The sequence below is a fragment of the Paroedura picta genome, chromosome 6 (assembly GCF_049243985.1).
Source record: "Paroedura picta isolate Pp20150507F chromosome 6, Ppicta_v3.0, whole genome shotgun sequence".
In the NCBI taxonomy this organism is placed as follows: Eukaryota; Metazoa; Chordata; class Lepidosauria; order Squamata; family Gekkonidae; genus Paroedura; species Paroedura picta.
In genome coordinates, this window is record NC_135374.1 from 77,244,192 (window position 1) to 77,266,307 (window position 22,116).

The window sequence follows — 22,116 nt, forward strand, 5'->3', positions numbered from 1 at the left end:
GTATGCATGCATATGAAACTCACGCCTTGGATAAAACTTGGTTGGTCTTAAAGGGACTCGAACTTCGTTTCGGGATAACTGACGCTGGAGTTTGAGGTACCGCAAGACTTCTGTCTAACTTTCATAAAAGACAACATTCATGGAACAGGCTCGAGAATCGCTGTTCAAAGTGAGGGCTGCTGAGGGCCTTCAGGAGGCCCACCGCACCTTTATAGCACGGCAGATGCGGCCTGCCCTTTCAAATACAGGGGGAGGAGAAGAAACACTGCTCCATTTGAGGGAGCTCGAGCAGCTGACCTCCATGTCTCCCAGCCCGACATCCTCCCCAAAGGCACCAGCCCATGTGTTCCCACACGGAGCACGGCGCCAAGGGGCAGCATCCACCTGGCCCCCTCCCGCACCCCACGCAAACAGAAGAAAACGGCCCCTTCTCCTCCCGCGGCGCCCCCGGGGCTGGCTCACCTCCGCCATGGTCTTGCCTGCACCAGGTGAAAACTTGCAGCCGGATCGAGAGAAGCAAACGAATGAGCACGAGGGCGCGCGCCCGAGAAGGAAAAGGGGGGGAGGAGGAGGAGGAGGAGAAAAGGCGCCGCGTGACTCCGAGGGAAGGTGGGAGGGAGAGAGGAAGCGGCACCGACCGGCGCCCTCTGCGACTCTCACTTCAATTACATCCGCCCCGCCTCCCTTGCCAAGCGGCCGGCCGCTACGCGCATGCGCAGCCTTCTCTGCTCCTCCATCTTCCCGTGCGGGCCCGCCCCTTCCTTCCCAAGCAAGCCCGCCGCGCCCTATCCCCCGCTTGGGATGTGCCACTCGCTTCCCACAATGCCCCGCGGGGCGCGAAGGTTCAGACTCCGAGTCCGCGGCTTGTCCGGCGCGCGTTCCTCAGAGGGCCCGGGGCTTGGGTCGGGGAAGAGATCGCGAGGGTGGTTTTGGAGGGACGCCGTCCGCTTTTACCACGCATCTTGCTCAGGTGGACGGCTTCATGTGGCCTCCTCACAAATAAATCCTGCTGGACGGCCCTTGAGGCTTATGCCTGAGTAAGTAGAAGCATGCCACAGGGCGCAGCACAGCGGTGGAGCTGCTCGGGTGGCACCTGACGGGCCGTAGGATACTCCCTCGTGCAAGGAGCTTAGATGGGGACACAAGAGCGACTCAGTTTAAGCTCTCCGCAGCTGCGTTCCCCTCATGAAGACAGAAGCTGGGAGTCCAGTGGCCCCTTGCCTTTGTGTGCACGCACGCTTCTTGCACACCTGGAATAATGTTTGGTTGGCCTTAAAGGGGCCACTGGACTCCCACTTTGTTCTGCCCCCCATCTTGCCTGAATGCCGCTGGGAACCTAGGAGACTAATTTGTTACATTAGAAACAGGAAGTTTGATTCTCTCCTTTATTTGAGATGACAATGACAGCTTTAAGAAGGTTCCTGCTTCTTGGTTTCCATTTGACTCCTCTTTTATGCTTGGTATTATATAAAGTCATGTGGAGTGCTGAGGAGGTAGAACAGACTGTGTGTACCTTTTCAGACAACTGACAATGGGTTGCCCTTTTCAGCCCTGTCTTAACTTGGTTTTCTGGAAGTGGAAAACTAGCACAGCATATAAGAAACTTGGTTAGAACTTCCAAGTGGGTAGCTGAGTTGATCTGGAGCAGCACAACACCAGAGCCACAGAACATTCCAACTGATTTTGATTGGGTTAGAACTTTTCACACTAATGTGCACATAAAACTATTGGTTTTAAAGGTGCCACTGGACACAAACTTTATTCTGCTCCAGACCAACTTGGCTACCTACCTGAATCTAACCTCAGGATTCTGCCTCTTTGTTCTGTTTTATGTGTAGAGCAGGCCCTAGTTTGAATGTTCTGTTGCTCTGGTGTTGCCATCCTAAACCTACTTACTGGAAAGTAAGCTCTATTAAATTCAGTAGCAGTTTACTTCTGAGTAAAAGTATGTTGGATTTGATTGAGTTTTAAGGTGTTGCATGCTATTTGTCATTTGTGTGAATGAGGTTTTTTGATGGATGTATCTATACATGTCATGATTCATAGAAAAAGGGTTTAAATGATCTATTATAATATTGCTAGGACTTGTTTTGCTTTTCAGATTGGAAAGATGCTATTCAGATCAAGTATTCCACTGAACAGAAGAATTGTACTAATAGAAACCAAGAAATTAAGAAGTCTTCATCCTGTGGCAGATCCTTAAAGAAAAATGTTAATGGAGCAACAAGAGAAGTTTCTGTCTTACAATGGGGAGCTTCTTATTTTCCAGCTATCAAAAGGAATATCATCAGAGGATGGCAACAACAAATTATGTGTCAGGAGAATGATGTTCAGCACTATTACAAAACTGTTTATTGAGAAGAGCATTGTATCATTTAACGTGAGCGGAGAAGGTGTTGAAATGATTCACTGCAGCTGTATATCCGACATCAGGACAGGAATTCTTCTCCCTTGTATTCTGATGAAAAAGATAAAAAAGAACAGCATTAAGTATATTTTACTGCTGCTTCATAACTTGAACAAATTTGAGCTTGTCTTTCATTTTAAACTAGACTATGAACTGAAAGAACCCATAAAGCTACTTAATGGTCCAACTGTCTTATGGAGTTGTGCCCAAAACATCTTTTACATTTCTCCTCAAACTTGCACAGTATTATGTGCTCCTGTTCAGTTTTCTTCCATCAAATGGGTGGGAGAAGTTAGAGGCGAGGGCATTGTTATTTTGGGAACAAGAACACCTTGTTTGTCAGAGGAAGATGATGACAAAAGTCCTGCTGAATCAGAGGCAGTCATGTGGGGTAGTGAGTGTCTTGCTTACGCTGTAGAGAAACAAAAAGTCCTAACTGGTGCCAGTTTTCTGCCTCATGCTTACAGCAGTGTGGTGTCTTGTGTACATATCTGCAGAGCTGAGGAATTGAGAAACAAGTTAAGGACATCTCTTGTTGCAGTCACATGCAAAAGTCAGTTGATTGTTTTTCAAGATGGTCTACCCAAAGATGTCCAGAAGCTTCCATATGACAAACCCTGTTCCATACAAATAGCTGCAGTAAAAGGAAGTAACGACCTGGTGATTGTGTCATTCTCTTCAGGAGAGGTGTGTTCTGTGTGGAAAGACAGCTTGCAGGTATTGAGTTAATCTGTTAAAGCTATGTTTGTCCATAGGAATGCAGAGACTTGGTGTCTTCACCACTGATAATAAGTATATAATCATTCCTAAACTCTGTTGGCACTTGTACGCACATGGGACTCCAGTTTTAGTGCTAGGACTTATGTGAGTTGTATTGATGCGATCTGCAAACTTGTGGAGGACAATTTGGTGATCCAAGGAAGTCAGCATGGATTTGTCTCCAACAGGTCCTGTCAGACCAACCTGGTTTCCTTTTTTGACCAAGTGACAGGTTTGCTGGATCGTGGAAATTAAGTTGATGTTGTTTACTTGGATTTTTGTAAAGCTTTTGATAAGGTTCCCCATTATGTTCTGATGGATAAATTGAAGGACTGCAATCTGGATTTTCAGATAGTTAGGTGGATAGGGAATTGGTTAGAGAACCGCACTCAAAGAGTTGTTGTCAATGGTGTTTCATCTGACTGGAGGGAGGTGAGCAGCGGGGTACCTCAGGGCTTGGTGCTCAGTCCGGTACTTTTTAACATATTAATGATCTAGATGAGGGGGTGGAAGGACTACTCATTAAGTTTGCAGATGACACCAAATTGGGAGGACTGGCAAATACTCCAGAAGATAGAGGCAGAGTTCAACGAGATCTGAACACAATGGAAAAATGGGCAAATGAGAACAAGATGCAATTTAATAAAGATATAAGTGTAAAGTTCTGTATCTGGGTCAGAAAAATGAAAAGCATGCCTACTGGATGGGGGATACGCTTCTAGGTAACACTGTGTGTGAACGAGACCTTGGGGTACTTGTGGATTGTAAACTAAACATGAGCAGGCAATGTGATGCAGCGATAAAAAACGTGAATGCCATTTTGGGCTGTATCAACAGGGGCATCACATCAAAATCACAAGATGTCATAGTCCTATTGTAGGACTATGGTCAGACCACACCTGGAGTACTGTGTGCAGTTCTGGAGGCGTCACTTCAAGAAGGACATAGATAAAATTGAAAGGGTACAGAGGAGAGCGACGAGGATAATCTGGGGCCAAGGGACCAAGCCCTATGAAGATAGGTTGAGGGACTTGGGAATGTTCAGCCTGAAGAAAAGGAGGTTGAGAGGGGACATGATAGCCCTCTTTAAGTATTTGAAAGGTTGTCACTTGGAGGAGGGCAGGATGCTGTTTCCTTTGGCTGCAGAGGAAAGGACACGCAGTAATGGGTTTAAACTACAAATACAATGATATAGCCTAGATATCAGGAAAAAGTTTTTCACAGTCAGAGTAGTTCAGCAGTGGAATAGGCTGCCTAAGGAGGTGGTGAGCTCCCCCTCACTGGCAGTCTTCAAGCAAAGGTTGGATACACACTTTTCTTGGATGCTTTGGGCTGATCCTGCGTTGAGCAGGGGGTTGGACTAGATGGCCTGTATGGCCCCTTACAACTCTGATCCTATGATGCAACTGGAAACTTCACATACATATTGAAGCTTCCACAAGCATAAGGATTTAAGCCATCTGTGATAATCACTTGTGGCAAAAGTACTTCTTGTTTCCCATAATCATGGGATTACAGTGCAGTTGCAGTGAGGAACTCTTATCAGCTCACTCAAAATAACTTGCTGAAAATGTAAAAGATATAGAACATATGCTATCAGATATGCGACTTAAACTGAAAATGAAGGTATGGGTTGTACTCTGATAGTGCTAGAGTCTTCTCTCACTAAAGTAAGTATTTTAGAGAGATGACAATAAAAACTTTCAAACCTCTTTAGATTTCAGCTTAAATTGGGTGCAGTGTGAGAAATAGAATTTCCTTATAATCTCTACCATCATTTTTTTCTTTGTAACCTTCTGATGGGTAGTTTCAGTGTACATTGATACTCCTCTGCTATTTTAATAGATGGTGTGGTCATATACCTTCATTTAGATATCACTTTGATGTAATTTGAACAGCTTCTGGTGACAGATTGGTCCAGTGGACATACTTTTTGCTCATTTGTTTTAGAATGCTGGACAGGACTCAGCAGTGTAATTTACTGAAGCAAAAATAGAAATGCAGAATTAAAATTTGCACTGCAATGAATTCGCCATCCAGATGCAAATATAAGTACATTTTGAAAGTGTGGAAATCATGCTAATGTGCATGTATATGCTTTATATGCCTGTATACATGCAGATGTAGCCATAAATCTGCATTCATATGTTCAGTATAATAGTTGGTGTTTGTTCATTCCCCTGAGCCATCTGTTGTTCTTCCAGTAGGGACAGTTTTATGGGGTATATAGGCCTGGGTTTAATTGTACATGTTATGGTGTATGTATAGTCATGGCAGAAGTGGGCCAAAAATAAGTTCATCTGCTGCAGTGGTGGCCAAACTGTGGTTCTCCAGATGTCCATGGACTATAGTTCCTATGAGCCCCTGCCAGCATGATATAAGCAGGAGTTCATGGGAATTGTAATCCATGGACATCTGGAGAGCCACAGTTTGGCCATCCCTGGCTTTCCTTGTAGACCTTTCCCCTGATTGTTAAACCAAATGACCTTAGAAATAATCTATTTTGGGTGGTTGGTTAAAAAAAGAAAAGAATGCCCGATGGCTTTTAAAAAGATTTGATTATGTGTGTACCTAGAAAATTATACCTATTTGATGACTATGGATTCTGATTTATGGTGATCCTATAAATAAATTACCTCATGCATCCTATCATTGACAGCCTTATTCAGGTCCTGCAAACTATAGGCTGCAGCTTCCTTTGTTAATTAAATTCTTCACATGTTAAGTCCTCTTCCTTCCCTACTGTCTTAATTTTCATAGCAGTATTGTCTTTTCCAGAGAGTTTTGCCTTGTCATGAGGAATCTTATAAACATATTAATTTGAGGCCCAGTTCTCATATTGTCTGAAGAATGAAACATTGACTCTTGAAAACTTATCCTCCTAAAATTTTCTTGGTCTCCAAGGGACTAATGGATTTGAATCTAGCTGTTTATATACTATATATATAAGTATGCATGCTTTATAAGTCATAGGTGTGGCATGCATTTGAACAGTACCATAATATGTGTTGTTTCGTTATTCCTACAATCCATTTGTTTAAAGATAAATAGCAGAATATCTTATTCTATGTTGTTCTCTTATTTCTGTCAGAACTACAGATATTTATGTTGATGTTATTAGCAAGCTGATTTAACAAATTGTTAATCTGGTGAATATCGGGTGATAATATGCTTGTATATTTTCTGTCAATTTGATTTTGTTTGACATTTCCGTCTTACACAGTGCAAAATCGTTAACTGCTACCAGGCCATAGAACCCATAAGCTACCTGTCTAGCTATTGCACATAAATCCTTTTCATCAGATATAAACAATTCCAATAATTGAACCTTAAGCTTAATCTCCTCATGCAAGTCCCTGCTAGGCTCTAAGTATCCCTGTGTCTTCTGACTAAATATGAAAATAATATCCATGTTCAGCCAAAATTCAGCATTTTTTAGATCTCCATTGATTTGAAAATTGATGTAATTGGTGTAACTTCACCAGGAGGCATTTAGACCAGCGGTCCCCAACCTTTTTATCACTGGGGACCGGTCAACGCTTGACAGTTTTACTGAGGCCCGGAGGGGGGGTAGTCTTTTGCCAAGGGACATCGCCACTGCTGCCTGAGCCCATGCTCCACTTGCCTTCCCGCCAGCACCCCTTACTTCCCACCACCCGCTGGGGGGCGCTGCCAGCAACAGCTGTGCAGTGCCACACTGAGGGGGAGCCCCAGCCATGGCAGTCCCTGGAGAGCACCAAAGGTGAGCTGGCAGCAGAGTGGCAGAGCAGCCCCCGAGGCAGCAGCTGGGGGGGAGGACAAGGAGGAGCTGCAGCCCGGTAGCGACTGATCCACGGACTGGCACCGGTCCCCGGACCGGGGGTTGGGGACCACTGATTTAGACAATTGGTTAACATTTGGTCTTTGCTCCCACCCTGAAATAAGGCAGAAATAGAATACTGACAGAACTAACAGGATTTTTGTAAGGATTACTTGTATCCTATGATTAGTTTCAGATTATAGGCAAGCACTACTGTTAATGGGTGGAGATGGGATGGTTTTGCAACCGCCACCCTCTGGAATCTTAGAAACAGAATTTCAGGAGACTGGGAGCTACCATGGGGCGAGGGTAAGGCTCTGGAAGTTCATGATCCCATGGAGTACAAGCCAATATATGTATAGAGACTGTAGAACAACCAAAGTGATATATACATTTTAAGCATTATTATCTTAATGATAATGATGATTAGGTATGTGCTTAACTGTTAAATTAATTTTAAGTTCCATTGATTTTTCCTGTAACATATCCAAATATATGAAAATTGCTAGGCGGTAGAGGGTGTGTGTGTGTTTGTGTGTAAAGGAAAGTGTTTCTAATGCTGTTTTGTGTTGTAGATTGCTTCTTGCTGGCAAAACGTGAAGTCTGTTCTGACAGATGACTTCATTGGCATTGGAACTGATCAAGTATTAGTGTTTCCAGAGACTGAGTCTATTTCCGAAAAATGGACTACATTTCAAATAACAGATTTTGGAAAAAATAATTACATGGTAAGATGAGTGCGTCAGTTGTAGGTAAACATTTTGGGAAAATTTTATTGGCCAAAGCGCATGTTTCAAGCCTTTCTTTGCAGTTTGACATGGCACGTGACATCCATTAATTAGATCTTCTGGTGCATCTTTGAATCAAACCATTGGAGTCATTTGAAGCCTCTACTAAAGAAAGAGCCTTTCCTCAGTGATCTCCTTAGTTTCAGAGGCAGGCACTATGTTATAAAAGTCTCATACTTTATCTGTTGAGTCAACCATTTGTAGATGTAACACAGCCCCTCTTTAGAAAACAAAATCCTGTTTTACAATCATTTTTTATTTTTTTAAATTACACCACTTTCCATTTAAACTATCAATCAGTTTGCCATAATTAAGCAAAATCAACAATAAACAATATATAATGATAAATTAGAATTATTAAAAATGTGAATGGGTACAAAAACAAAATAATTAAAAAGCCTGAAAAATTAGAAAGGTCATTGACTGCTATCTGTACGATATAGCCATATGGTGGCTTGGTGAACATCCCTGAGGAAAGCGTTCCACAGTCTTGTAGTGCAGAAGAGGCAGCTTGGTGTAATGGTTAGGAGTGCGGACTTCTCCAGGGGAACTCAACTCTGGTCTGGAGAAGAGCTATGGTTCCAGGGAATCCCCAGGTTCCACCTAGAGAGTGGCATCCTTGAACTTCAGTAATATCCTCCTCATCCTAATGTGCCTAGCACATTAGTTGAAATTTGAAAAAGGTCCATAATGCCACAGACACTTGATGACCTTTGTCATATATCATCTAAAAATACTTCCTCAAGCTACCAACCTGGTCATTTAAGGAAAAGGCAATCCCATCCAGTCTCCCCATCAACAATATCACCAGCAGTGGTAGAATGGACTGAGCTTTGTTTTTTTAGTTCTTATACAGCACGTTCTAGAGATCTGCTCAGCCCATCTGCCACTACACCCAAATCCCATAAACAGAATAAATAGACTGGGTGTAGGCATATTTCACCCTGAATGACCACACCTAGTAATTTCACATAGATATTAAGCAATAAGGAGGAAAGGACAGATCCTTGTGAAACTATGTGGTATAAATACATTGTATCGTGACCAAAAATCTATCTGGAACTGCTTTCTGGTACTTATATCTTGGTTAGGAGATGATGAACAATTGGCACAGAGTGCCCTCTGTGTACTGTCTTGGTAGGTGATCCAGAAGGATTGAGTTATGACTGATACCAAAGTCACTGAGAGATTTAGGGTTTTATTATCTCCTTTGGACATAGGTAATTTGTTCAGAGCAATTCAATGAAAAAATCAAGGTGGAATCCATAACAGTTAAATTAGGTATCCAGACGTTGTTGGAGTTGAACTGTCACTATCTCCTCGTAGGTTGCCCTGTTTTTGTGACTGGATAAAAATTTACAGTATTTAAATTCAAAGAACATTGTTTTTTTAGTACTGAAAGGATATCTGTCTTCAAGGCAGCTGAAATAATTGGGCGTAACCATTTAACACATGCATATTTCATTTATAGCAAGAATATTTGATGTATTTCATGAAAGTAGCAAATATATTATTTATTTATAATAGTATTTATAATATAATATTGCTACTTTGAGTGTCCTGGGAGGTTGAAATGTTTTATTACAAAGGGATTTCATAAACAGACTGAAATAGGAGACTGCTGAATTACAAGTTATTACAACACTCAGGACAGTAGAACATTCAGGCCTTAACAGGGATATCTTACTACACATGCAAAGTCACTCATATCTCACTTGTATCCAGAATTGGACTTTGTTGGGCTTGGAAATTCCACTGGACTCAAACATGGTTCTCACATCTCTTATTATTCAGCTTAGTGTAGTGGTTAGGAATGCCAATTTGGCAAGACAGGTTTGATTCCCTGCTCCCCCACATGCAGCCAGTTTGGGCTCGCCACAGCACTGATAAAGCTGTTCTAACCAAGCAGTAATATCAGGACTTCCTCATCCTTACCTACCTCACAGGTTGCTCGTTGTGGAGAGCCGAAAGGGAATGCAATTGTAAGCTGCTTTGAGACTCCTTGTGGTAGAGAAAAGCGGCATATAAGAACCAACTCTTTTTCTTCATATGGTAATTTGCTGATATTCACAAGATTGGTGGGATGCTTTAATCCAATCTCCAATCTCATCCATACTTATCACACAGTTACTTATGCATCTTACCTTAACGCTAATCCCCCCCCCCCCCGATTCCTCTGTGGAAGACTTGAATAAAATCTATTTCAATGCATCTGACAAAATGTGCATGTTCACAGCTTGTGCTGTTAAAACAAAAAGCTAAGGGGTAGGTGGGCAGAGAGTGGGCGGGGCCTGTCCGAGGCATGGCTTTGCGCCTCCCGTTTGGGCCATGCTTCGAACAGACCCTGCCCACCCAGCCGAGCCAGGGGTAATCTGGCAGCTGATGGTGCCACAGGTAAGGGTGGGGAGGGGGAAGCCTCTGCTCCCCCCAAGGTTGGGAGTGCCCTCTGGGAAGCATTCCCTAACTAACTACTGGCAGTGTGGCTTGGAGCCGGCTCCAGGGTGCGCTGCCAATTTAATTACTTAGGGAATGGAGCGGGGGAGGCTGCATAGCTGGCATGGCCTGTCAGGCTGTGCCAGGCTGATCACCTTGAGCAGGGGCCCAGGAGGACACCGTCCTCTCCCTGCCCTTCCAAAAGTAACTGTTCCGACTTTTCAGTTAGTTGGGAGTTCAGGGGTGGATGGCGCCCTCTGGGCCTGACCCCTTGGAGGGGCCTGGAAGGCGCATTCCTCCCCCCTGCCTTCCCTAAATAACTAAAAAGGTGGCGGGGCTTGGTACCACCCCACCCAGCCAGTTTGCCGGCAGGCCGAGCTGGCTCCAGGCCACTCCAGCTTTTTAGTTAATTTGGGAAGAGAAGAGGGGATTGGGGTGGGGGGAGGCTACCTGGCCGGCTGACTTCCCTTGCCTCAGAAAACACACCGCCTCACAGAGGTGGCATGAGTGTTTCCCAGGGCCACGAGAGTGGCTGGCAGGAGGTGGGTAGCTTCCCTTCCCCATTGTCCCAGAAAACGTGCCACCTTGCAGAGGTGATGCGAGGGCTTTCCAGGACAATGGGAGCAGTGGGGGGAGGGGGTGCCTTCCTTTGCCCCAGAAAGCCGTCACCACCTCGCCCTGAGAACCATAGCCACCTGCACCCTCTCCACCCTGCCCCCACTGCGCGGGGGGCTGCTTGAATCCGCTGTATTTTTACTACAACAGGCTTTTTTACTAGAATCTTGCATAAAACATTGTTGGTCTTGAAGGCGCCACTGGACTCAAACTTATTTTTGTTGCTTCAGACCAACATGGCTGCCTACCTGTATCTGAATTCTTTTAAGTCAGTTTTAAAACTGTCATACAATAGTATCCAGTTTCCCATGATATCTGGGGTATTGCATGTTTTGGTCCCTGTGGGTTTTACTATTGACAGTCTCCTATAATTGTGCATCATTTACTTTTAGACATTGAATTACTATATTTTGGCTTTCCGTAGAGTAACATCAGCTGTAATAATGACTTACCTTCTGCAGAAGAAGAAGAAGAAGAAGAAGAAGAAGAGAATCGCTTTTTTACCATCAAAGCACTTGAAGCAAGATTGCAGGTCTTTTACTAGTTTTTGGCAACACCATATATGTTGTTAATATTGGGAGGACTGTGTTTTGATTTTATCATTTTATTGTGACAGGGCCATTGTGCCCCTTTTTATTCTGAGAGCTCCCCCGAGCCGGCTTCTCAGGAGGGGAAGACTATAAATTTATGAATGAATGAATGAATGAATGAACAAACTTTTACATGCAATTAAATTGTTTTTGGATCAGTCAACTTTGCATTGCTGTGGCTTGATTTGTAGATTCTGGTAAATGTGGAGCCAAATAATTTATTGTGGGAACCATGGATGAGTATAAACAATGCTCTTTTAAGGTGGTGTGACTATCATTCTGGCAATGTTTGGCCTAGTTCCTTTTTTAAAAGCACATTTATTCATGAAACAAGTGTTTCATTGCGTCTGTTGCTTAAAAATTTCATTTCAGATTATTTTTGTGGGCAGTAAACAAGGAGGGGAAAAGATAAATTGTTGACAATTTACCTCCCAATCCAAACTGCTCTTTGTGTTTTTTTACAAAATCTTGTTATCCTTTGTGCGCATAGTTGATTGGGCTTGATTCTCAAGCTTTCTCTGCTCTGTTTTAGTAATAGTAATGAACACATCTAAAATAGAAACCCTTTTAGTCTTTGCTATTATCTGGGCTTTCACCTACTATGTTTGTCTTGTCATTGACCTGAGTGCTACTATAGTTGGGCAGTTTTTTGCTGATCTGTTCTGAGACACTGCTGATGGGAGGTCATGGTGTAATCTCCTTCTCTTGTCAAAACCTTCTTGGTACTGTGCGTCTTGTGCTTCTTCATATGTACATGCCTTGATCAGATTCATGCCTATTCACTGTAGGTGAGGATGCAGAACAAGACAGCAGAAAACTCTGATGCCTAGGATTTGGATAGCTGCATATTTTCTGGTCTAGGTGACTTGTCACTTTGAGGGGCTTTCATTGCAACAAATAGATTGACTTTTTGGATTTTACTCCTCATATCATCAGTTTAATTATCAGTATTGAGGAAAATCCATTTTAAAATCCAAGTTAAGAGATTAGATATCTTTTAATGATGAGAGTGAGATTTGGCCTTTTATGCCTTGCCTTAAATCACCCATAATGTGTGCATCCTGTATTTTGTTCTCTTGCATAGGCTGGCTTCACTTCCACTAATGAGCTGCAGCGGCATTTACAACTCAAGAAGAGAGTTCTGATGAAAAGTTGTGATGCATTAATAGACCTTGTTCAAGGTCGAGAACATAGTTTTCCAAGTGCAGAAAAGGTAAACATTCATGAAGAGGCATTATATATTGCAAAAAGATAGTACTATTCTTAACTGTGTTGAGAAGACATAACTAGACTTCAGTGAATGGGAAACACTTTTGGAGGACTGAAAGACCTCTCTGATGTTTCTGGTGTAAATAAAGAGCTCATAATAACTCCAGTTCATCTGACTGTTAACTTACCCTTCCCCCCCAAAAAAAAATATTAAAAAAACAAGACATCTGCATTGTTTGCATCACAAACCGTCTCTCTTTCTACAGATTTGGCAATATGTTTAAATTTGTGTATATCCATATGTGTATCTTTTCATGTAAGGAAGGACTTGTTTCTCTCTGGGATGACACTCAGAAGCCTTTTGATAATGGCATATCAACATCAGCGAAAGACCAAGAACAATTTGTAGAGGAGATTTGGTACCGCGTGGTAGATGACAGCTTAGTGATTGGAATAAAGCTAATGGAATCATTTGACTTGTAAGTAGTTTAGCTTCTCAGTGGTCATTCTGTAGTAAGCACTGATGCTTGGTACTTAAAATGTACAAATGCAAAATTAAAGTGTCAGGCAGCTGAAGTACCAAAAATGTATATACCAGGGGTTTGATTTGATTCTATAATATGATAGAAACAAGTCTTGATATTCTGTATATTTTAAGCATTAAAATAACTTTTAAAAATGCATGTTCTGTTTTTGATATATTTGTAAGGCCATACTGCCTGCATAAAAAGTGAGCTGGAAGCTGGGTGTGGGAGAGGCATGTTCTGCATCTTACTTCGATTTTGCTTGTTACACAGGCAGCTCCCTGGTGTCACTTTATCGCTGCTAATGGATCATAAATACCCTTCATTCTTTCCAACTAAGTGCCTGTGCAGTGTATTTAAGCTGAAGAAAGCTCCGTTGGCAGAGTCCACATCACACTGGCCATTGCAACCAATGCCTAAAAGGATAAAGCTAAATTACCAAAGTGGGAAAGAGGGCCATGGAGGATCCTCTTGGATAAAGGTGGATGGGGTAAAAGCTTTCACTGCAGTTACTGCTTTGTCCCCTCTCTTGGCCTTCCATCAAGTGTGGTGTCGAGTCCTGTTGCAGGCAAAGCGAAATTCCCAGAGAAACAAAGCGCAGACTTTATCATGTGGGAAAATTTTATTAAGTATGGAGGAGATTTCCACTGGAAAACACTCAATAAATCTTGAAAATTGTAGACATGCAGGTAAGTCAGAATTAGATATGAAAAAAGAGATACCTTCATGTAACTATATTATTTTATGTGAAATTAGTAACTATGTTGCTACTAACTTTAGGTAATAAAATATTTGTTAAAGCCAAAACTTTTTGTTATGTCATTTAATATGAAAAATAGTTTGCCATTTAGGTAGCTAATCTGAAATCCATTGTTTTGGTTTTTTAACACTGTGCATTCCAAAAGTCACAGTGGGTAACAGTATTTGTTCCTGAAACAAAACCATACTAAGACACAGATGGAACATCATCTTGTCACTGGCTTGCCTTAAAATGCTGAAATTGAATGTCTATGAGATGAGAATTTCAGACTTGTGAATTTGCCACCCTAACAACTTGTCTGGGTTGATGCTAGAGATGTTGCATAAGGTAGTATTGAACAAAATTTTATCCTCCAACAAGCAACTCTAAAGTTGAATTCCACTATGGAATAGCTTGTTAAATCTAAATTACTTGCAAACAATTCAGGAATAGGATAGCAAACATACACAAATGTCTTGTTACCTTTAATTATTTTTTTTTAATGCTGTAACTACCATGTTTCTGTTATTGCATCGCAGGATTAATAGTCTAGATTTTACTAATTAGTGTATAGACAATGACAAGGAATAGATCGGGATCTTTCAGATACTTCACTAGCATCATTTTATGCTTTGTAAAATGTTGTGAATATCTTCTGTCCCTTCTGTAGGCTCTGTGAAGGATATTGTTGCTCTTTGTGCAGTGTCACACAAACGGTCCTTTCAAATAATCTCCCATGACTGCATGCTGACTCGGGTTACCACATGGCTACGGGAACAAATGGAGTGTTCACCAGTTGAGGAATACCCTGATTTTAAATTCTGCTGTAAAAATGGAAGTCTATATGGTACCCTCTTCAGCTGGAATCTGGAAACACCATTTGAAGGAACTCTAACAGTCTTTTGCAGGTAATAGTGGTCAGAAAACGGAATTATCTTGCTGTTGACTTACTGAGTTGTGACGCAGAAGGAATGTCACTGTAGTCTAAAACAATTTTGGAATAGTTATTCCGTGCAGGCTAAAAGGCAAATAATTGGATAGGCTCTTAAAGTCACTTAAGTGATTTGTGTAGGTGAACAGAGCCCTGAACTGGATAGCCCAAACTAGCATGATCTCAAGAGATCTCAGAAGCTAAGCAGGGTCAGTCCTGGCTAGCATTTGGAAAGAAGGCATCCCAGGGTCATGATGCAGAGGTAGGCAATTTCAATCTAGACACCATCTCTCCTAGAGGCTGAAATTCAAATTGGGATTTGAGTTGTGTTTTGTGAATTTATGTAACCACTAGATAAAAAGCCCATTTTATATAGGAATAAAATGAGCGCTAGAAGGCTCCTTGCCCCCCCCCAGGCAACTTGGAAAGGCTTGAGCGTGGGTGGGGAGGGCGTGCGGCGGCTGTGCAAGGCAGGACGTGTCGTGGATGGGCCCGCCGAAGCATTCCCGGCCCCCTCCCGAGTGCGGCAGGCTGCTGCGGGGCTGTTACCTGGCGGGTCCGGAGGGCACGGTGGCAGCGGGGACGGGGTGAGTAGAGCATCCTGCCGGGCGGGCGTGGTTGGCGGGGCTGCAGTGTAGCAGCGGCGAGCGAGGTAGTGCGGTGCGGGGGCGGCGGTAGGGCGTCCATGCGGTGGTGCAGGCGCGGAGCTCGGGTGGCGGAGGCCTTCGGCGGTGTGTTGGCACGTGGGGCCCTCGCTGCGGCAGTCTTGGAGTATGGAGGTGTCGGGTTGGCGGCGGGTATGAATGCCACAGAGATGTGGGAAGCAGGGAAGCGTCGTCCGGGAGGGGCTGGCGTGCGGCAAGGCAGGAGGGCGGCGGGGCCATGGCCGCGGGAGTCTTTTTCCGGCGAGGGTTGGCCTTGGGGGTGGGACGGAAGGCCGGGGAGATGCAGGGAAGCGTGGGCCGGGAGGGGCTGGGGTTCGCCGAGGCAGGAGGGCCGCGTGGAGTCGTCATGGGGAGGCAAGGGCGATGGTTCGTCGGCGGGAAAAGAGCAGGGTGGCCGCGTCGAAGACGCGGACGCCCTGCTCCTTTCCCGGCAGCAAACCATCTGGGGACGGAGTGTGGGCACGGACTCCGGGGCGGGCCAAGTGGCCAATTGGGAGGCGCGCGTAGCCTCCCTATTGGCCACTTGGCCCCTGATTGCGGCTCCTGATTGGCCCTCTCCGAGTTTTTATCCCGGACAGGTCCCACCCTAACTCCTCCCCAACAGCCCTTACTCCTTTATTTAATCCTCTCCGCAGGAGTGGATTAAAGATAAGATGAATACCTGTATACCTTTAATTTAGTATATTGAGAACACCTGTGGTGCATCTGTGTGCATGGTGAGCTTTAAATACAAGCATGATTGAGTAGTCTTTGGACACATCAGAGAAAGACCCCATAATGGATGAGCATATGCCAATGTGATATCCTATACATTTGATTTTGTAAAAAGCTATCTCCAGATTGAGAACTAATAGGAGCACTCATTGAAGAAGGAAAGCGGGTGAAAGAAATACCTAGGATCCCATTTCGATTGCCAAAGTTATTTGAAAACTAAAGTTTTGGAAAATAAATAATTGGTCAGTATATGGATTTGGAACCACTTATTCAAAGCCTCAGATTTCCTTGAGAATCTGTGCTGATTTCATGTGAGGAATCTGCGGTTTGTTATTGCAGAGGCAGGCAATGGCAAACCACCTCTGTTCAGCTCTTGCCTTGAAAACCATACATCAGCTGTGACTTGATGAGGGCACTTTCCCCCCATCAGGCGAACACGGCTTTAAAAAACTGCAGCTCCGTGATGCAATTGCTGGGAATTAATTTTTTATTATAATGAAACAAAACACATTGAATTTAGAACTCAGATTGCAGCCTCTCTTTAAAATATGTTGCATTCCATCTTGGATAGGGTAGTGTTAAGCTCTGCACCATGTCAGTGTGAAGGAAGGGGGGGGGGACCAGCTGTTTGCTAGTGTCATGGAAACCTGATTGGAAGTAATGGGCTCAATCAAAGGAAATCAGTAAACGTGTCTGCGACTTCTGAATTTTTCCTAATACTTCTACAAGATATTTTGTACAGATTTGTATGAAACATTTTTTTGAGGACAGATGTTCATGCTGAACGTGATCAGCAAGTACTATTCAGACATGCCACCTGCTGGGAGCTTTTGCAAGGAAAAATGTACATTAATGAAACCTATATGACAAATATCCTTATTTCACCTGTACAAAATCTTCACAAGAACCTCATCTAAAGACTGCTAATACAGAACAGTGCTCTCCATTGCAATGCATATATTGATTTGATCAAAGTATTTAAATTAGAATTGCAACACCGTGCAAAACCTTGGTGGTAGGAAGTGCCATCAAGTCACAGCCAATTTATGAATGCCCCATAAGGCAAGAGACACACAGATGTAGTTCACTATCGCCTGCCTGCACTTTCTTGATGGTCCCCCATCCAGGGACTAACCAGGACTGACCCTGCTTAGCTTCTGAGATCTGATCAGATCAGGCAAGCTTGGCCCTTCCCAGTTAGGCCCCATTCAGGACCTTAGTTGCTTCTTAACACTGTCATCTGCAAGGATACAGCTGACCTGACAGTTGCTGCTGGGGTCTTTTCAGGATGGCTAACTTCTTCCATGTTCTGTCTCATGCTTGTTGTGTGCTCCAAAGAGAATTTCTTTTTTCAGATTTCAGTAGCTGGAAATGTATTGCTTTGCGACCAGTTTTCTGTTGTATATTTAAGCCTTTCTAATACTGTTTTTTTTTTAATACACAGAAACATTTTTATCTCACTAAAAATTCTTCTTCACAGACACCAAACTGCTTTGTTCCAGTGCCTTCATAGCCTTTTTGGATTGCTACCGCCGGGTTGTAAAATAAAACCATTGAGATTAAGAAGGAAGAAAGTCCTTGCCGAACACCTTGCACTAGCTTTAGAAAAGGAAATGCTCTCTCTCCGGCTTTCCCTTTCCTGTGCTTTAAGCCAAACTGAAAGCAGCTTGCCTCTGGATGATGAAGGAAGTGAAGAAACAGGCAGTGTCCCTGCAGTGCAACAATTCAGAGAAGCATTTAAAAAGGAGCAGAAACAAAGCATCCTGGGTATGAACCGAACAGTGGGTGGTACCTTTTACAGAAGAATTATTTTGGATGTATCTGAAGCTCAGCTAAATTCTGACACAATTACATGGCATGCTTTCCCCTCTAACTTTATTTTCAGTAAATGTTTTAATTAAAAAGCACATAGTGATAAGTCATATGCTTAATTCTACTTTATCATGCAAATGAACTCTTTAAATGTTGTAATGTCTACTCAGGAAGTGCTTACTTACAAGGAAATTCTGTTGCTAATATTCAAAAGACTATGGGCAAACATCTGTTTGAGTTATGCAGAAGTATACTTGCCAATACAAATACAACTCTAATATTTTGGGTTTCCTGCTATGTTTGGTATCTCGCTTAAAACAGACTCGTAGTCATTGAAAGGGGAAGGGAGAGGAAGGGGGCCTGCCAAAACATCCATGAATGCCATTGTTGGAGAGTGATTGTCCATTTCCTAAGTCTACAGTGGCACACAAATGAAGTGGTCCACACTTTGTTTGCACTGTTGTCCCCAAGGCAGATTCCTAAGGCCACCACACAGTGCTCCAAAAGCACCCCACAGCTATAAAAACCATCCTACTAGAGGTATTTACAATAAGAGTGCATGCTGTATTTCTACATGCAATGACATGTACTTAGGACAAACTGGTGCCTTTTTTCCTATGTCTGCACAAAATGTAATTTGTTGGGATAGCTTGTCACAGAGAAAGTAATCCATAGTTTGAAATCAGTGCAGTTCACAGTGGAGGTAGTCTTGGCTACTGAATGCTGTGGGTGGCTGCTGGCATTATATCTGGGTATGCTGACTGGAGCCCACCATAGTTGAAACTTACAGAGCTATTGGCTGAAGGTATCAGATACTCCTCCCTACCTCCCGCAATGTAGATGTATTTTTCTTATTAAATTACCCATTCTCAACAAAGCAGCCATTGTCCCCAACGCTCATGTATCTTAATCTTCATGTTTTAATTGTCAATGTTATATAGAAATTGTACTTAATCATGGTATGACCACAGTGAGAGAGCCTTTGACTCTGCTACTGCATCCAGGTGTAGGTGCATACATTCAAAATGTCAACATTTGTGTTTGGCCTTTAGCCAAATCTACCTCGCAGGGTGGTTATGATGATAAGTTTGTAAAGCACTTTTTAAAGGGCAAAGATCATAAAACTGCTGAATATACAGGCAAGTTTCACAAATATGTTTCTCGGACTCTCAAGGTTTATGTATTTATTAAAGACCCAGTTTAAGTGGCAATCTAATGTGGAAGTTGATCACTAGGGACAACTGGGATGGTGAAATGCTATACAATTGGGTGAGTCTAGCTGCTGAAACATGGCCAGAATTTCTACTGGACAAGATTCACATCTTTACGAAATGATGTCTGAAGACATTTGTTGCCTTTCCTTTCATGGATAAACTTTTGATATTTTATGGTCTCTTTGGTCTAGTTTCTTTTTAAAAAGATGCCTTGATGCTTTCTTGTAAAATAAATGTATAAAACTTAAATATTATGTTTAGAAAAAGACAGTGTCCTGTAACTTTCTGGATTAGCATTCTAATTATGGACATGTATGCAAAAATATACCGTTGCAGTGCTAGTTTATGTCCCCAGGTTCATGTGTGTCAGTACAAGTATATATGCTCACAGAACTATAATCATATTGGAGGAAGTCCTACTCAGTCTCTTGTTCCTTATGTTTGTAACATGCAAACCCAAGATTTCCCTATTAACGTCTCCTTTATATTTTCCCCTTTCACTCTACACTGTTCTCTTTTTTATTAGTGTCATTTACCATTTTTCTTTAGGCAACTTCGATCTGATAATTGAATTAAACAAAGGCTTTCTTTCTTCCTCAGAAACTTGGTCAAAGACACATTGCTTCCTCATCTGTGCTCTGTAATCGCATAAGATTCTTTTATTGTACTGACTGTAGAAGGGCAATGTAGCGCTCTGAATGCTGTAGATAGTTGTGAAACAACTGTTGGAGCTGCTGAGCAATTAGCAGCTACCACCATGCCCTTGGATGCCCAACATATTTGTATTTAGTGAAGGCTTTTCAATCTTTGGTTTCTACTTAAAGTAGCTGAAGAAAATTAAAATTACTTCAGTAACAGGAGATAGCATATTTGGGGATTTTTGATAAGGAACCTATAAAAAGCAGGATTCCAAGGGCTGCAGTTGTATGTAGCTTAGTAGTCTTCATCCAATATGCAAGCCTGTGTGAATACTTTTTCATGTGATGGACATTCTTTTTATGATGATCTTATAAAGGCAATGATCTTGTGGGTATTTTGTGTCATTCTTTTTCTGTCTCAGATACTGGATTCTACTGGTACCAATTTGCTTACCTCACAGCCAGTTAGATTTTACTGTTTTTAGGCATTTAAGGAAAAGAATACATATGGGCTTATTCTGAGCCATGTGGTTCAAGTGTGCTGACCCAGGGCTTCTGAATATTCTTGTCTTTCTCTGATCTCCTGTAAGGGGAAGTCCTGTAAGGGGAAAACGTGTCTTTTGTTTTCAGCGAAACTAACAGAAGTTCACTCCAAATTCAATGATGGTCTTCTGTGGTGGAAATAATGTTGGTTTGACTAGAGAGAAACGTTCCAGTGCGAAGGCTCTTAGTCTGACTGATTCCTTACTAGTTTTGGTTGTCAGGATTATAAAAACACTAGGCAGAAAGCCTGCTGCAGTAGTAAATGCAGCAGGTGCTAGCGGTGCAGTGGGTGGGGGTTGGGGGCATGTTGTGTGGGCATTGGTGGTGTGGCCAATGCTTGCTGCAGCCGGCCAGGCCACCAGGCGAGCCGGGTGGAGCATCGGGCTGATCAGTCCCAAGGCTGAGCGTCAAGGCTGAACATTCCCAAGTCCCTCAGCCTTTCCTCATAAAGTTTGATCCGTGGACCCCTGGTTGGGAATCCCTGTTCTAGAGAATAAATTATGTTGGGGAAGGCAGAAGATGTTCATCACTGATTGGGAGTGTGGAAAGGGAAGCCATGGAGAAGTTTAATCTAACAGTTTTTAAAGTGAAATATTGTCTCTGAAAGAAAATGGATTTTGTTTTCTTTGAGAGTTTCCAGAAAAGGCTGGAAAGATATTCATCAGTGATTGATCTTTTGAAATTAATTCAAAAGACATTCTGTCTCAACATCCAGAAGTTCCTGACAGAACAGTTTCTCAGTGGGACAGGCTTCCTCGGGAGGTGGTGGGTTCTCCATCTTTGGAAATTTTGAAACAGAAGCTGCCAAGCCATCTAATGGAGAGGCTGATCCTGTGAAGGCTTAAGGGGGTGGCAGGTTACAGTGGATGAGCGATAGGGTTGTGAGTGTCTTGCATAGTGTAGGGGTTGGACTAGATGGCTCATGAGGTCCCTTCCAACTCTTATTATTCTATAATCTGAGCAAAGGATAGCCTGCCTTCCATGGCTGAAGAAGCATCAGATCTTTTAATAGTTCCGCATGACAGTCAAATGTGCTAATAATTTGATAACATGAATAGTGACTAATCATAGTTGTCCTGTGCTTTTCTAGTATTATCAGACTTCTTCAGTGTAATTCCGTACAAAGGGATGGGCTCCCTGGTGGCTGACCCAAAATTGACTTGTCATATTTCTGAACAGATTCTGTGGGTTGCCTCAGCTGTCTGAAGCACTCCTTAAAGCAGTGTGTCCATGTGCTGCCCATGTGGGAGTGTGGTCCCTCTGATTAAATCCTGGACATGACAGTACATGATCCTGATAATCATGTGGGGCAGGCAAACCAGAAGGGAGCACCGCGTTTGCAGAGGGGCATCAGTACTTGTATAGTAGCATTCTGAGTGATCTGCCCATCCAACTGGTTACAGCATGGCTGAAATGGCAGCTGCAGGGCTGGTGTCAGAAGCAGTCTGAGAAAAGGAGGTGGAGCTGAGGTATGTTCAAAACATACACACATCCTTATACTTTTGTAATCCCACAGACTTGAGAAATCTTAAAAGTGGACAAGTCTATATAGATGCAAATTCAGAATGAGTGCTTATCTTTTTCTCATACAATGTAAATATTAAAATAGGGGAGGGGTCCAGGAGTCTGCCAGAGAAGCTATTGCCTGCACCACATTCCATGGTACAGACCAAGCTTTCTGGTTAACTCAGTAATTTATACAGGCTGAGTCACAATTCTTTCAAAATGCTAAATGC

The 22,116-nt window shown here is 42.9% G+C and overlaps 2 protein-coding genes across 3 annotated transcripts in view; one reads left to right on the top strand and one right to left on the bottom strand.

Annotated features, from left to right (window-relative positions):
• Positions 1-683, bottom strand: part of MOSPD2 (motile sperm domain containing 2) — a 32,961-nt gene extending 32,278 nt beyond the window's left edge. For both annotated transcript variants that reach the window (XM_077343191.1, XM_077343190.1), the window contains exon 1: positions 463-683. In XM_077343191.1, the coding sequence (XP_077199306.1) occupies positions 463-471 (9 nt within the window). In that variant the 5' untranslated portion in view covers positions 472-683. The remainder of the gene's footprint in view (positions 1-462) is intronic.
• A 60-nt stretch (positions 684-743) lies between these two features.
• Positions 744-20,230, top strand: FANCB (FA complementation group B). The gene is made up of 9 exons (XM_077343187.1): positions 744-1,037; positions 2,102-3,124; positions 7,541-7,693; positions 11,226-11,333; positions 12,476-12,604; positions 12,922-13,079; positions 13,398-13,813; positions 14,534-14,771; positions 17,654-20,230. The coding sequence occupies exons 2-9, from the start codon at positions 2,210-2,212 to the stop codon at positions 18,072-18,074; spliced, it is 2,538 nt and encodes an 845-aa protein (XP_077199302.1). The 5' UTR covers positions 744-1,037; positions 2,102-2,209; the 3' UTR covers positions 18,075-20,230.
• Positions 20,231-22,116: the final 1,886 nt, after the last annotated feature.

Excerpts from the sequence above, each read along its gene's own strand:
- FANCB (XM_077343187.1), top strand. The coding sequence starts at position 2,210 with ATGTTAATGGAGCAACAAGAGAAGTTTCTGTCTTACAATGGGGAGCTT. Across the intron at positions 7,694-11,225 it reads TTGGAAAAAATAATTACATG|AGTAACATCAGCTGTAATAA; the intron begins GTAAGATGAGTG and ends GGCTTTCCGTAG. Across the intron at positions 13,814-14,533 it reads TGAAAATTGTAGACATGCAG|GCTCTGTGAAGGATATTGTT; the intron begins GTAAGTCAGAAT and ends TCCCTTCTGTAG.